This window comes from Ranitomeya variabilis, chromosome 4 (assembly GCF_051348905.1).
Source record: "Ranitomeya variabilis isolate aRanVar5 chromosome 4, aRanVar5.hap1, whole genome shotgun sequence".
Classification (NCBI taxonomy): Eukaryota; Metazoa; Chordata; class Amphibia; order Anura; family Dendrobatidae; genus Ranitomeya; species Ranitomeya variabilis.
Genome location: NC_135235.1, coordinates 716,665,394 through 716,681,661, shown reverse-complemented (window position 1 = coordinate 716,681,661; position 16,268 = coordinate 716,665,394). Strand labels below are relative to the sequence as shown.

Sequence of the window (16,268 nt, the reverse complement as noted above, 5' to 3'; positions counted from 1 at the left end):
TTTATAACCCACAACCTCAGATCTCCACACCCTCTATTCTTGATAACCAGCCTTGATGAAGCTGACAGCTGAGGGTTGCAGCCCCCAGCTGTGAGTTTTGCCTGATTGGTTCAAGAAAATAGGGGGGAACCCAAACCGGGTTTTTCATTAATTAATTTCATTATATCGCAAGTGGCGGCTGAGGAATACCCCGATCATCTGCTCCTGCTGTCACTGTTATTAGTGGCAGCAAGTGACGGATGATGGGAGTAAGAGTCCCAAAAGCCCCCACCTGCTGTCATCCTTCAGACTTTAATATAACTCATCATTCTCTTCTGCTCCTGACGATCGCCGGCAGAGCAGGGGAGAACGATGAGAGCCGTCTTCAGCACCTGCAACCGAGGAAACCGCTTACAGTAGCGCTTCTTCCCAGGCGGCCGTCTGTGTGGTACTGAGGCAGTACACAGTTGCCACACGTGTGCCGCAAGTATTACACACACGGACACGGATATCTCTGGTATTGGTTTTTCCGGTATCGGAAATAAACTGAAATGTGAAATCGGCCTAAGGGAGATCTCATGACACCTTCTCTCCATGTACCTGATGATCCTGAGGAACATTGGGATCTTCTTGTTTACAGTCCTGTGGAAGAAGAGGACGGGGACATCTCTCTGGTGTTGTCATCTTACTGGATAGATCTGGAGGAAACACATACAGGGACTGAATTCATTCCTTACATACAGATAATTATAGGCCGTGTGTATTTAGTCCTGTCTATTACCTGGTGATGTGAGGGGCTGGGGAACCTCCATCATGACGTCCTTGTACAGATCTTTGTGTCCTTCTAAATACTCCCACTCCTCCATGGAGAAATAGACGGCGACATCCTGACACCTTATAGGAATCTGACACACACAATGATACCGTCATCCCCCCGATCCCTTCATAGCGTTACTGTACAATGTCCCAGCATTCCCAGCAGTGTCACCTCTCCAGTCAGCAGCTCAATCATCTTGTAGGTGAGTTCTAGGATCTTCTGGTCATTGATGTCCTCATGTATCAGGGGGTGAGGTGGAGGCCCCGTGATTGGGCTCAGGGGTCTTCCCCATCCTTCAGACACAGGGTTCAGACAGCGCTCACTAGAGGTCTTCTTCACTACTGTGTAATCCTGGTTATGGAGACACATTAATAAATCTCACTACAGACATTTCCAGAGTCCTCACCTCTCCAGTTCTGTCCATCTGATATTCCCATAGATAAGAATGATGTAATGTGACGTCATCAGAATCTCTCACCTCTCCAGTAAGCCGGAAGAGGATCTCTAGGGTGAGGTGTAATATCCTCTCCGCCATCTTGTCTCTGTCCATATCCATCTTTCATTGGTAAATCAGGAAATTCTCTTATATAGAAGATCTTCACTGAGAGGATCCGATATTGTAGAGACCTGAATGAGAAGAAGATGAGCCGATGTAACATCATAAGAATCCTGTGTAATAATACAATTACTGGAGATAATAAGGGAAACATATGAGGAGATTTATTATTTTACAGTATTTAGTTTCCTTCTTTCCATCTACTAATAAAACCTATATATTTAGGCCACAGACAACAAGCAGTTTCTCCCTCGGAGTCGGCAGCTGAATACGTTCCTCATAGACTCATCTTCCATAACGCTAATTCTCGCCTCATTTACCGACCCTGGAATCGGCATTAGTAATACTGCAGGAGATATTCATTACACGTGACAGGAGAAATAACGACTTCATGATGAGGACGACATCTCCATCTCCTACTGCGGCTCTAGAAACAGATTTGTCCAGAGTCGGTCACTGACTCCATCACCACCGGCCTCTATATGGAGGTTTCCCGTCTTCCCCGCACTGGAATCTTCTATCACGTTAGATCTCAGCTCTGAGTCACACACAGAAGTTTGAGGCTTTTATAGGAGACTAGATGGTGGCCCGATTCTAACGCATCGGGTATTCTAGAATATGCATGTCCACGTAGTATATTGCCCAGTTACGTAGTATACAGCACAGAGCCACGTAGTATACTGCACAGCGACATAGTATATTGCCCAGCCACGTATGTCACAGGTTAAAAAATAAAAAATAAACATATACTCACCTTCCGAGGGGCCCCTTGTAGTTCTGTCGCCTGTGTTCGGTGCAGGCGGCAGCTTCCGGTCCGAGGGTGTGATGACGTCGCGATCACATGACGGTGACGTCACAGCAGGTACTTCTCGCGCAGGGCCTGCAATGACGTCATGGTCACATGACGGTGAAGTCATGGCAGGTCCTTGTCGCACACCAACCTTAGCACCGGAACCTGCCACTTGCATGGACCGGTCACCGGAGCGTCGGAAAGGCGGAGGAAGGTGAGTATATAATGATTTGTTATTTTTTTTTAATTATTTTTAACATTAGATGTTTTTACTATTAAGGCTGCATAGACAGCCTCAATAGTAAAAACTTGGTCACACAGGGTTAATAGCGGCGGTAACGGAGTGAGTTACCCGCGGCATAACGCGGTCCGTTACCGCTGGCATTAACCCTGTGTGAGCCGTGACTGCAGGGAGTATGGAGCGGGCGCCGGGCAGTGACTGCAGGGGAGTAGGGAGGGACTAATCGGACTGTGGCTGTCGCTGATTGGTCGCGGCAGCCATGACAGGCAGCTGGCGAGACCAATCAGCGAATTAATATCCGTGACGGAAGTTGCCGACAGAAAGACGGAAGTGACCCTTAGGCTACTTTCACACTAGCGTCGTATGACGCACGTCGCAATGCGACGTACCGACGCATACTGTGCAAGCGCCGCACAACGGGGGCAGCGGATGCAGTTTCTCAACGCATCTGCTGCCCCATTGTGAGGTGTGGAAAGGCGGGGGCGGAAAAGACGGTCTCGACGCACCAAAAAACGTTACAAGCAACGTTTTTTGGTGGCGACGGACCGACGCAACCGTCGCTAATGCAAGTCTATGGAGAAAAAACGCATCCTGCAAGCACTTTTGCAGGATGCGTTTTTTCTACAAAACGACGCATAGTGACGTGCAGTGCATGATGCTAGTGTGAAAGTAGCCTAAGACAATTATATAAGAGATTGTCGGTAAGAACAAGACCGGAGATATCTGAGGCCGATGTCTCCATGTACGGGGTTTATTTCTCCGGATACGATGGTTTTCTTTGGTACTTTCCCCCATTAGAAGGGACACCGGTGGATATTGGGGTCTTTACCTGCTACAGTCCTGGGGGGATTTACTCGGTACAGTGGCCGTTGGACAAATCTCACCATCAATTCCCCTCAGACTGAAGGAACATCGCTCCTCTACTCGGCTCTATGGATCCAGGATGAAATCCACTGCGGCCCCTGCAAGAAAAGAAGGAGGAAGAGCAGAAGTTGGGGGAGACCACCGTGGCCTGAGATTTCTACGGCTGCTCTGTGCGCACAGGACCTGTGATGAGGTCACAGGAGGGGAGGAGTCAGGGGTCACATGATCAGGGGCCTCAGTGTATGCAGGACTCTGCTGTGCTGGTTGTCATGGTGCTGGATGAGGGGAAGTTTATGTGTGGGGTCAGGAGGGGTTTACAGTGTGGATGTAGCAGAGCCGTGTGTGTACGAGGTGTACGGAGCGGAGCCGTGTGTGTACGAGGTGTACGGAGCGGAGCCGTGTGTGCACGAGGTGTACGGAGCGGAGCCGTGTGTGTACGAGATGTACGGAGCGGAGCCGTGTGTGTACGAAGTGTACGGAGCGGAGCCGTGTGTGTATGAGGTGTACGGAGCGGAGCCATGTGTATACGAGGTGTACGGAGCGGAGCCGTGTGTGTACGAGGTGTACGGAGCGGAGCCGTATGTGTACGAGGTGTACGGAGCGGAATCGTGTGTATACGAGGTGTACGGAGCAGAGCCGTGTGTGTACGAGGTGTATGGAGCGGAGCCGTGTGTGTACGAGGTGTACGGAGCGGAGCCGTGTGTGTGCGAGGTGTACGGAGCAGAGCCGTGTGTGTACGAGGTGTATGGAGCGGAGCCGTGTGTGTACGAGGTGTACGGAGCAGAGCCGTGTGTGTACAAGGTGTACGGAGCGGAGCCGTGTGTGTACGAGGTGTACGGAGCGGAGCCATGTGTATACGAGGTGTACGGAGCAGAGCCGTGTGTGTACGAGGTGTACGGAGCAGAGCCGTGTGTGTGTGAGGTGTGCGGAGCGGAGCCGTGTGTACAAAGAGTACAGAGCAGAGCCGGGCGTGTACTGAGTGGAGCCCTGTTTGTATGGGGTCCTGTGTACTGACCAACTGTATACCCCCAGCTTTGGCCGCACACCCCCCATGTACACTGCATACACCCGTGTCCCCACAGCTTCGCTCACAGACCCCTCAGCGCTCTATCCCCCTGTAGAACTGACCCCGGACACACACGGTAACACTGCGGCCGTTGACCTCTCGTCTCTTGAACATACACTGATAACATAAGATGGAGTCAGACGAACCCTCCTACAAAACGTGAGAACAAAGTCATTACTACAGGACTGTATGAGAAAGGGATTTATTCTACAAGAGACGCTGGGGCCACAAATGAGAGAATCCAGACCCCGTGGCTGGATACTGAGGGCCCCCTGCGTGTTAGGACCAGACGGGGTCTTTTCCCCTGAAGCTATTTGGTATAATGAGACTCTGATCTTGGTCATATAAAGAGGGTTGGAGTAAAATAGAAACTGCCTGAATATGAGACCTTGTCTGATCTGTGTGTCCTGTGTAAGAACTATGGAGATAGCGCTATTCTCCTGTATAATGGGGCATGGCACTGGGGCCTGAATATGAGACCTTGTCTGATCTCTGTGTCCTGTGTAAGAACTATGGAGATCGCGCTATTCTTCTGTATAATGGGGCATGGTGCTGGGGCCTGAATATGAGACCTTGTCTGATCTCTGTGTCCTGTGTAAGAACTATGGAGATCGCGCTATTCTTCTGTATAATGGGGCATGGTGCTGGGGCCTGAATATGAGACCTTGTCTGATCTGTGTGTCCTGTGTAAGAACTATGGAGTTAGCGCTATTCTTCTGTATAATGGGGCATGGCGCTGGGGCCTGAATATGAGACCTTGTCTGATCTGTGTCCTGTGTAAGAACTATGGAGATAGCGCTATTCTTCTGTATAATGGGGCATGGCGCTGGGGCCTGAATATGAGACCTTGTCTGATCTCTGTGTCCTGTGTAAGAACTATGGAGATCGCGCTATTCTTCTTTATAATGGGGCATGGCGCTGGGGCCTGAATATGAGACCTTGTCTGATCTGTGTGTCCTGTGTAAGAACTATGGAGATCGCGCTATTCTTCTGTATAATGGGGCATGGTGCTGGGGCCTGAATATGAGACCTTGTCTGATCTGTGTGTCCTGTGTAAGAACTATGGAGATCGCGCTATTCTCCTGTATAATGGGGCATGGTGCTGGGGCCTGAATATGAGACCTTGTCTGATCTGTGTCCTGTGTAAGAACTATGGAGATCGCGCTATTCTTCTGTACAATGGGGCATGGTTCTGGGGCCTGAATATGAGACCTTGTCTGATCTCTGTGTCCTGTGTAAGAACTATGGAGATCGCGCTATTCTTCTTTATAATGGGGCATGGCGCTGGGGCCTGAATATGAGACCTTGTCTGATCTGTGTGTCCTGTGTAAGAACTATGGAGATCGCGCTATTCTTCTGTATAATGGGGCATGGTGCTGGGGCCTGAATATGAGACCTTGTCTGATCTGTGTGTCCTGTGTAAGAACTATGGAGATCGCGCTATTCTCCTGTATAATGGGGCATGGTGCTGGGGCCTGAATATGAGACCTTGTCTGATCTGTGTCCTGTGTAAGAACTATGGAGATCGCGCTATTCTTCTGTACAATGGGGCATGGTTCTGGGGCCTGAATATGAGACCTTGTCTGATCTGTGTGTCCTGTGTAAGAACTATGGAGATCGCGCTATTCTCCTGTATAATGGGGCATGGTGCTGGGGCCTGAATATGAGACCTTGTCTGATCTGTGTGTCCTGTGTAAGAACTATGGAGATCGCGCTATTCTCCTGTATAATGGGGCATGGCGCTGGGGCCTGAATATGAGACCTTGTCTGATCTGTGTGTCCTGTGTAAGAACTATGGAGATAGCGCTATTCTTCTGTATAATGGGGCATGGCGCTGGGGCCTGAATATGAGACCTTGTCTGATCTCTGTGTCCTGTGTAAGAACTATGGAGATAGCGCTATTCTCCTGTATAATGGGGCATGGTGCTGGGGCCTGAATATGAGACCTTGTCTGATCTGTGTGTCCTATGTAAGAACTATGGAGATCGCACTATTCTCCTGTATAATGGGGCATGGCGCTGGGGCCTGAATATGAGACCTTGTCTGATCTCTGTGTCCTGTGTAAGAACTATGGAGATAGCGCTATTCTTCTGTATAATGGGGCATGGCGCTGGGGCCTGAATATGAGACCTTGTCTGATCTGTGTCCTGTGTAAGAACTATGGAGATCGCGCTATTCTTCTGTATAATGGGGCATGGTGCTGGGGCCTGAATATGAGACCTTGTCTGATCTCTGTGTCCTGTGTAAGAACTATGGAGATCACGCTATTCTTCTGTATAATGGGGCATGGTGCTGGGGCCTGAATATGAGACCTTGCCTGATCTCTGTGTCCTGTGTAAGAACTATGGAGATAGCGCTATTCTTCTGTAAAATGGGGCATTGTGCTGGGGCCTGAATATGAGACCTTGTCTGATCTCTGTGTCCTGTGTAAGAACTATGGAGATCGCGCTATACTTCTGTATAATGGGGCATGGCGCTGGGGCCTGAATATGAGACCTTGTCTGATCTCTGTGTCCTGTGTAAGAACTATGGAGATCGCGCTATTCTCCTGTATAATGGAGCATGGCGCTGGGGCCTGAATATGAGACCTTGTCTGATCTCTGTGTCCTGTGTAAGTGTAGGGACCGCAGGTAAAGAAGGATGCAGGGACAAACAGGAGCCAGAAAGCAAATAGCTAGTGTTGAGCATTCCGATGCTGCAAGTATCGGGTATCGGCCGATACTTGCTGTATCGGAATTTCCGATACCGAGATCCGATATTTTTGTAATATCGGATATCGGTATCGAAACAACATTAATGTAAAAAGGTGTAAAAGAAAGAATTAAAATAAAAAAAATCGCTATACTCACCTGTCCGACGCAGCCGGGACCTCAGCGAAGGAACCGGCAGCGTTGTTTGTTTAAAATTCGCGCTTTTACTTGCTTACGTGAATTCCCGGCTTCTGATTGGTCAGGGCGGCCATGTTGCCGGGACGCGGACCAATCACAGCAAGCCGTGACGAAATTACGTCACGGCTTGCTGTGATTGGTCCGCGTCCCGGCAACATGGCCGCCATTAACCAATCACAAGCCGTGACGTCACGGGAGGCTGGACACGCGCTTATTTTGAAAAGCGCGCGTGTCCAGCCTCCCGTGACGTCACGGCTTGTGATTGGTCACGGCGCCATATTGCCGGGATGCGGACCAATCACAGCAAGCCGTGACGAAATTACGTCACGGCTTGCTGTGATTGGTCCGCGTCCCAGGAACATGGCCGCCATTAACCAATCACAAGCCGTGACGTCACGGGAGGCTGGACACGCGCTTATTTTGAAAAGCGCGCGTGTCCAGCCTCCCGTGACGTCACGGCTTGTGATTGGTCACGGCGCCATATTGCCGGGACGCGGACCAATCACAGCAAGCCGTGACGTAATTTCGTCACGGCTTGCTGTGATTGGTCCGAGTCCCGGCAACATGGCCGCCCTGACCAATCAGAAGCCGGGAATTCACGTAAGCAAGTAAAAGCGCGAATTTTAAAGAAACAACGCTGCCGCTTACAATCGCCGAGGTCCCGGCTGCGTCGGACAGGTGAGTATAGCGATATTTTTTATTTTAATTCTTTATTTTACACATTTATATGGTTCCCAGGGCCTGAAGGAGAGTTTCCTCTCCTTCAGACCCTGGGAACCATCAGGAATACCGTCCGATACCTGAGTCCCATTGACTTGTATTGGTATCGGGTATCGGTATCGGATTGGATCCGATATTTTGCCGGTATCGGCCGATACTTTCCGATACCGATACTTTCAAGTATCGGACGGTATCGCTCAACACTACAAATAGCGTTTTTAACTTTCTTTTTAACTTCCAACCAAAAAGATGACAAACGTTTTCCACGCAGGGAACTTATATACAAGAACACAATCTCGCAGTAAATTCTAATTACTATATGGCCGCCCTGAACTATACCCGTAGAAAGCGGCAGCGCCTCACTAGTGACTCCCTACTAAGATAAAATCAACAACGGTCACTTATCAGTGCTGGTTCAGCGATGTAGTCCTGACGGTGAGGCTCCGACAACGCCGTAGTCCTGATGGCGGAGGAAGGAGGTGTCTTCTGGCGACGGGCCCAGGCGTAGAGTCGAGTCCAGAATGTCTTTTGCGGTGCTGCGTTCCCTCCTGCAGGCGGACGTTGATCCGAGGTAACAGCCTCCCAGTCCAGAGAAGAGTCTTTTTGAGGAGGATTAGGAGAATAATCAGTATCAGTCACAGCTGAGACGAAACCATGCGAGTCTGTAGCACTCTCTGGCAAGGTGCTCTCAGGGAGCGCGGTAATACTGTCCCTGAGCTGATCAGCACTACCCCTCTGCCTGGGGGGTCGCTGACGACGAATGCGCCTCTTTTTGGGGGCTCCAGTAATTGCCCGCAGTGTCTGTTGCACGTTTTCCCCCTGCTTCCAGCAAGTCTCACTGCGGCCTGCACACTCACAACAACTGCGCTGCAGTTTCCTCTCCTCAGAGATTTCCCGCGCTTCTCTGCCCCTGCTTTCGCGCGTTTTGCTTTTTATCCTCTCCTCTCCCTGCGTCACTCTGCCTCCTGTCACATGAGCCTGGCTTCCCATGCACCCCTCAAATCCGTCCCCCGGAACCCTGACTCCCGGCAACAATGGTTCCACCCGTCTGCACAGCTCGCCAGGTCCCTGTCCCCTACATTCCCCCACCCTGTATGCTCGCCAGTCCCTGGGCGAGGCCTTCGCACTGACAGGTCGCCCACCTGACGGACTGTTCCACACTTGGGTCTGTCTAGTGTGTAAGTCAGGACTGTAGCGAGTTGGGGGTCTACCGGCAGTAGAACGTTCAGAGCGTCGTGGCTCGGGTCCTTGTGTAGGGGGTGTTGGGGGAATGTCGTCAGCGGAAGGGTGACTGGTCAGGGGTAGTGTAGTAGTCGAGATAGGGGGAGTATTTTGACGCCGTTCTTCTTCTTCATCATCTTCTTCATCCCACCAATGGTTGTTGGGGGACTCAGTCGTAGGTGGCTCTTCCCTGATTGCGGATTCCGGGGTGTCCGAGTCAACAGAGCGACACAACCGGAGCATGTTGCGATGAAGAATGCGAGTACCTGTACTTCCGAGGGCCTCAGACTGCACTTCATATACAGGTCCATGCGGGTCTATACGGCGAAGCACCCGATAGGGTGTTTTTTCCCAACGATGGTCTAACTTGTTTTGCGGTCTTTGCTCTCGAACGAGTACTCGATCACCTGGCCGGAACTCTGGGGGTTTTGCTGTAGGGGTGCTCCGATGCTCCACTTCCCGAATTCGAGTGTGTACCAGTCGGTGTAAGGTCTGCAGCCGATGCCGATGATCACGCACCCACGAAGCCATTCCTGTTCGGGGGCCTTCTTCCTCCAAAGACAGTTCCAGATCTGTCATGCCTTTTCCTGGGCGCCCAAAGACCACTTCATACGGGGTGCGTCCTGTGACTTGATGAACTCTATTGTTGTAGACCCACACTAGGTCAGACACGTACTCCGGCCAGCGGGCCTTCTGATCTTGTTCTAGCGCACGCAGCATTTGAAGCAAAGTCCGGTTAAACCGCTCACAAGCCCCATTTCCCTGGGGATGATACGGTGTGGTGCGTGACTTATCAATGCCGTAGAGGCGATGCAGCTCTTCCATGACTTTGCCCAAGAAACAGGCGCCTTGATCCGAATGTATTCGCCTCGGACAGCCGTAAACTTGAATAAAGTTCTTACAGATAGCGCTCGCCGCCGACTCAGCTGTCTGATCACGGGTAGGGATGACTACCGCGAATTTTGAAAAATGATCTACCATAACGAGGCAGTGTTCGTAGCCTTGATGCGCTGCTCCAATGGTAATGTAGTCTATCATTAATACTTCAAAAGGGGCAGACGTCGTGATGCTCTGCACAGGCGCCCTTTCCTCCGGTGACTTGGTTAGTTCACATTGTCGACATTGTCTACAGGCAGTTTGTACTTCCGCAAGCAGCCGAGGATGATAGAACCGAGTTTGCAGCCACTTAAACGTCCTCTTCACTCCGAAGTGTGCCCCGGACTCATGAGCTTCTTTAGCAACTGCGGCCACCACAGGCCCTGGTAAGACCATCTGCCAGGTCGGCTCGGAATCTGCCTGAGCCATGGTTAAGTGGCATAAGAGCCCGTCCTGAAGAGTTAGGCGCTCCCACTGCCGCAGAAGAAGGTTCAGGTCTGACGGGAGAGTTTGTCCAGGGGTTCTCACGGGCAATAGACCATTCGTTATCCACTGTCGCAATGGAGCTAGTTCCTGGTCTTCCTGTTGTAGCCGTATCCATTCGTCCCGACTCTGAACCAACAGTCCTGCAGCCGTTCCGTTCCCGGTCTGTTCCCGGCTCACAGCCGTCTGAGCAGCGCCCCCGATGGCGTAGGGGATTTCTTCTCCCTCCAGCTCCTCATCTCGGTTAGTTCTTGGGGGATTCTTCCGCAGACGAGATAATGCGTCAGCATGAACATTCTCCGCTCCTCGCTTGTAAAGGATACGGTATCTGTACTTGGCCATCCGGGCTACCCAGCGCTGTTCTAGGGCACCCAATTTCGCATGTTCCAGATGTGCCAATGGGTTGTTATCCGTGCGTATCAGCACCTCGGAACCGGCCAGGTACTCAGCGAACCGCTCCGTCATAGCCCACACCACGGCCAGCAGCTCCACCTTGAAAGAACTGTAATTGTCTGGGTTCAACTCAGAGTCATGAAGAGACCGACTCGCATAGGCGATCACTCTCTCCCGCCCATCCTGAACCTGAGACAACACAGCCCCCAATCCCTGAGAGCTGCCGTCGGTGTGTAGGATGAACGGTTGCGAAAAGTCCGCATAAGCCAACACCGGCGGCTCCATGAGAGCTGTCTTCAAGTCCCGGAACGCTGCTTCTTGTGGCTCCTGCCATTGTATCTTCTTTCCCCGTTCCTTGGGGGAGCTTCCTTTCAGCAGGACTTGTAGATTGTGAGAACGGCGAGCAAAATTCTTCACGAAGCGCCGGTAGTACCCAGCGAGGCCCAAGAACGCCCGTACATCCTTAGCGGTCTCCGGTGTGGGCCACTCCTGGATTGCAGCAATCTTCTCCTGCGATGGCCGGACTCCTTCGGCGGACACCACATGCCCCAAGTACTCGATCTGTTCCCGGAACAAGTGACACTTCTGGGGCTTCACCTTAAGCCCGTATTTCAGCAACCGGTCTAGTACCTGTTCCAGTCGGCACAGATGTTCCTCGAATGTTGGGGCGTAGATGATGATGTCATCCAGATAAATGAGAGTGGCCTCGAAGTTCAAATCCCCCAGACACCGCTCCATTAATCGTTGGAAGGTGCCTGGAGCGTTGGCCAGCCCAAACGACATTCGATTGAACTCAAATAGTCCCATGGGAAGGATGAACGCTGTCTTAGGACGATCTGCTTCTGTCATCGGGACCTGCCAGTATCCGCTGGCTAGGTCTAAGGTGGAAAAATATTTGGCCCGACCCAGCACGGAGAGAGACTCCTCGATACGGGGAAGTGGATAAGAGTCTCGGACGGTGCATGCATTTAGCTTACGATAGTCCACACAGAACCGGAGCGTGCCGTCCTTTTTCCGCACCAGCACGATCGGGGCAGCCCACGGGCTCTGACTCTCGCGGATCACTCCCTTTTGTAGCATCTGGCCTAACAACGTCTTTACTTCCTGGTACATCTGCGGGGGAATCTGTCTGTACCGCTCCCTGATGGGCACTGTATCTCCGGTCGGAATTCCATGTTCGATGGCCGTGGTACAGCCAAAATCATCTTCATGTTGCGCAAACACTTCAGCATAGTGTCCAAGGAGCCGCTGCACTCGCGAGACTTGTGATGGATCCAGACCCGGTAATTCTGCTCGCATATGTTCCAGAATAGTTTGACCTTTTCGGAACGCTATCAGCTCAGGATCCTGTGTAGACCGGACACTGACCATCCAGGGATCAGGGGAATCCACCTTTAACTGTAAAGTATCTGGAGGAGGCATCACTTCTAACGGTCGTAACACTTTGGCCATCTCACTTCGGACCCGTAGCACGACATCGTGTTCGTCCACATTCACACATCGCACTGGTACGGCCCCATTTTTAACAGTAGCCAGAGATCGGGCCACCAGCAGTCCTGTGGGCAAAGGGGACGTAAAGGTGGGCTCAACCTGCACTTGCACTCCTTCCAGAGGGATGCGAGCTCGGATGGGCAGGGATATAACAGTCTGTCCTGGGGGAAACGTCACTTCTGCTGTCGGGGAGGTGATTACTTTCCCTAGTATGTCTCCCTCCTGAAAGGTCTCTTGCACACGGACTTCCCTCACTAACTGTCTGAACACGGAGCCTTGAGGTGTACTGGTCCCCCACTGATTGAGTGTCTCTTGTGTGGTCTCCCCTAACAGCAAACTGCCAAAGTCCTTCAATACATTCATCCCCAAAGTCACGATATGTTGTGGGCTGGAATCTCCCCCCGTCAACACAACCCCCCGGCGGCCCAGGTCTTTCCCACATAAAGATATTTGCATCCAGGTGACCCCTTCCACTGGGATGGGCAGCGGATTGGCGGCCTGCAACCGAATTACGGGGCCCCATTGGGGTCTGACTGACACAGGGAAGTGTTTTCTAAAATAGGCCTCGGGCATAGTCGTGACTTGAGATCCGGTGTCCACCAGACAACGTAGAGCCCGCCATTCAAACTCTGCCCAAACCAGGGGGCAGCTGGCAACCAAATTTTCGGGACTTTCACCACCCATCCGCGGGGATTCTGACTCCGAGCGTCGTCCCCTTAGCTCGGAGTCCTCTAGTTTAACGCCCGCCGTGACGAGGCCCTCCCTCTCCGGGGGCACTCCCGTGCGAAATGTCCTGCCTCCCCGCAACCATAGCAAGCACCGGGGACCAGATAATATCCTGAACGAGCGCCACGAGCTGGACTCCCAGACCCTTGCCCCCGGGGTAGCTCCCTTGGGCTTCGCGCATTTTTTTTAACTTCGGCCAGTTCGTCTCGAATTTGTTTGAGCTCCTGCCGCATCTCCTGAACCCACGACGGCTCACCCCCTCCTGGTGCAGCGGTCTGGATAACCCGAGCCTCTCCTGTCAGGACCGTCACCCCCCTCTCTTGCTCCCGGGTGCGGGCCTCATTGCCTATGTCGGAGAAAGTCAGGCGCGGGTCGACCCGCACTCGTTCACGTAGAGCCTGTTTGGTCAACTCATCCCGCAGTCCCGTCACCAGTTGGTCGCGCAGGGTCACGTCAACATGTCCCATCCCCATACCATCTTTCCGCACGATTGCAATGTTTAGCTCTTGCAGAGCATTCATGTACTGAGTGACAGTCTCGCCCTCTTTTTGTCGCCGTCCAAACAACCGGGCCCGCAGCTCTCCCACGTCGGTGGGATCCCCGTGCGTCCCCTCTAACACATGTAACACCCCGGTAAAAGTATTCCGCTCTGTGGGGGGTCTCAACATCACTGAATCTCGGGCCTCTCCGTCTAATGCCATAATGGCTACCTCAGCTTCCAGGGCCGGGGTCATAGGATGCATTCTCAACAGCCCCCTCATCCTTTCAGTCCAGCTCCACAACAACATGTTGCTCCCATTAAACTTGGGCAAATTGTTTAACATGGCCCCCAATGAGAGAGAAGCTCTAGGCCCAGCCCCATCCTCCGTATTTTCTGGCTCCTTCTTTGGATCCTGCATCCTGCCGACTACGCCAAATGTAGGGACCGCAGGTAAAGAAGGATGCAGGGACAAACAGGAGCCAGAAAGCAAATAGCGTTTTTAACTTTCTTTTTAACTTCCAACCAAAAAGATGACAAACGTTTTCCACGCAGGGAACTTATATACAAGAACACAATCTCGCAGTAAATTCTAATTACTATATGGCCGCCCTGAACTATACCCGTAGAACGCGGCAGCGCCTCACTAGTGACTCCCTACTAAGATAAAATCAACAACGGTCACTTATCAGTGCTGGTTCAGCGATGTAGTCCTGACGGTGAGGCTCCGACAACGCCGTAGTCCTGATGGCGGAGGAAGGAGGTGTCTTCTGGCGACGGGCCCAGGCGTAGAGTCGAGTCCAGAATGTCTTTTGCGGTGCTGCGTTCCCTCCTGCAGGCGGACGTTGATCCGAGGTAACAGCCTCCCAGTCCAGAGAAGAGTCTTTTTGAGGAGGATTAGGAGAATAATCAGTATCAGTCACAGCTGAGACGAAACCATGCGAGTCTGTAGCACTCTCTGGCAAGGTGCTCTCAGGGAGCGCGGTAATACTGTCCCTGAGCTGATCAGCACTACCCCTCTGCCTGGGGGGTCGCTGACGACGAATGCGCCTCTTTTTGGGGGCTCCAGTAATTGCCCGCAGTGTCTGTTGCACGTTTTCCCCCTGCTTCCAGCAAGTCTCACTGCGGCCTGCACACTCACAACAACTGCGCTGCAGTTTCCTCTCCTCAGAGATTTCCCGCGCTTCTCTGCCCCTGCTTTCGCGCGTTTTGCTTTTTATCCTCTCCTCTCCCTGCGTCACTCTGCCTCCTGTCACATGAGCCTGGCTTCCCATGCACCCCTCAAATCCGTCCCCCGGAACCCCGACTCCCGGCAACAATGGTTCCACCCGTCTGCACAGCTCGCCAGGTCCCTGTCCCCTACATAAGAACTATGGAGATCGCGCTATTCTCCTGTCTCCTGGAGGCCGCACAAGATCCACATCTTCACCACAGCTGCTGTCTGTAGCACCCAGCCAATGAAATCAAGCAGGGGAGCTACAGACACCAATGAGATGAGGTGGGCGGGGCCAGTGCTGTGAGGAGAAAAAGACTATGGAAGTATATCTTTCCTGTATGGAAGATTCCAGCACTGAGCTCCTCCAAAAGCAGCTGCAGCTTTCCCTCCTCTGCTGTCTTAGGGCTGTCCCACACGTCCAGATAATTCCGGTACCGGAATAAATCGGTACCGGAGTTATCCGTGTCCGTGTGCCTGGGAACTCACGGAGGCGTGTGGTACCCACTCTGCATGGTGCTGAAGCTGCGATTCATATCTTCCCTGCAGCAGCGTTTGCTGCAGAGAAAATATGAAGAATAGTGTTTAAAATAAAGATCCATGTGTCCGCCGCCCCCCCACCCCCTGTGCGCCCCCCCCACCCCCTGTGCGCCCCCCCGCTGGTCAGAAAATACCCGCTCCCTCGCTGCTTCGTGGTCTGGCCGCGGCTTCTCCTGCATGCGGTCACGTGGGGCCGATCATTTACAGTCATGAATATGTGGCTCCACCTCCCATAGGGGCGGAGCCGACTATTCATGATTGTAAATGAGCGGCCCCACGTGACCGCATACAGTAGGAGGCGCGGCCAGACCAGGAAGGAGCGAGGGAGCGGGTAAGTATTTTCTGACCAGCGGGGGGGCGCACAGGGGGTGGGGGGGCGGCGGACACCTAAATCTTTATTTTTAACACTATTCTTCATATTTTCTCTACAGCAAACGCTGCTGCAGGGAACATATGAATCACGGCTTCAGCACCATGTGGGGGGGACAGCGCTTACTGTAGCGCTGTCTCCTGCACGCACACGGACCCCAGACGGAGAATGTCCGTGTGAGGTCCGTGTTTTACGTGGACCCATTGACTCTATTGGGTCCGTGTAAAACGTGCGCTCCCACGAACACTGACATGTCTCCGTGTTTGGTCCGCAAAAAATCAATGACATCTGAACAGATGCATTGATTTTTATGGGTCTACGTGTGTCAGTGTCTCCGGTACGTGAGGAAACTGTCACCTCACGTACCGGAATCACTGACGTGTGAAACCGGCCTTAGGCCGGTTTCACATTTGCGGTTGTGTCCGCAGCGTTTCTTCCGCAATTATCCGCATGCGTTGTGTATTCCTATATTTAACATTAGGGATGCATGTGTCTGCGATCGGTTGCATTTTGCCGCGTTTGACGACGCATGCGTCATTTCGTCTTCTGCGGTTTG

The 16,268-nt window shown here is 52.3% G+C and overlaps 1 protein-coding gene across 1 annotated transcript in view; it reads right to left on the bottom strand.

Annotated features, from left to right (window-relative positions):
* LOC143766594 (uncharacterized) overlaps nucleotides 1-16,268 on the bottom strand; it is a 225,649-nt gene that overhangs the window by 46,525 nt on the left and 162,856 nt on the right. The window contains exons 2-6 of the mRNA XM_077254386.1: nucleotides 3,213-3,345; nucleotides 1,275-1,423; nucleotides 968-1,147; nucleotides 761-884; nucleotides 580-677 (exon numbers count right to left, since the gene is read on the bottom strand). Of these exons, the coding sequence (XP_077110501.1) occupies nucleotides 580-677; nucleotides 761-884; nucleotides 968-1,147; nucleotides 1,275-1,352 (480 nt within the window). The 5' untranslated portion in view covers nucleotides 1,353-1,423; nucleotides 3,213-3,345. The remainder of the gene's footprint in view (nucleotides 1-579; nucleotides 678-760; nucleotides 885-967; nucleotides 1,148-1,274; nucleotides 1,424-3,212; nucleotides 3,346-16,268) is intronic.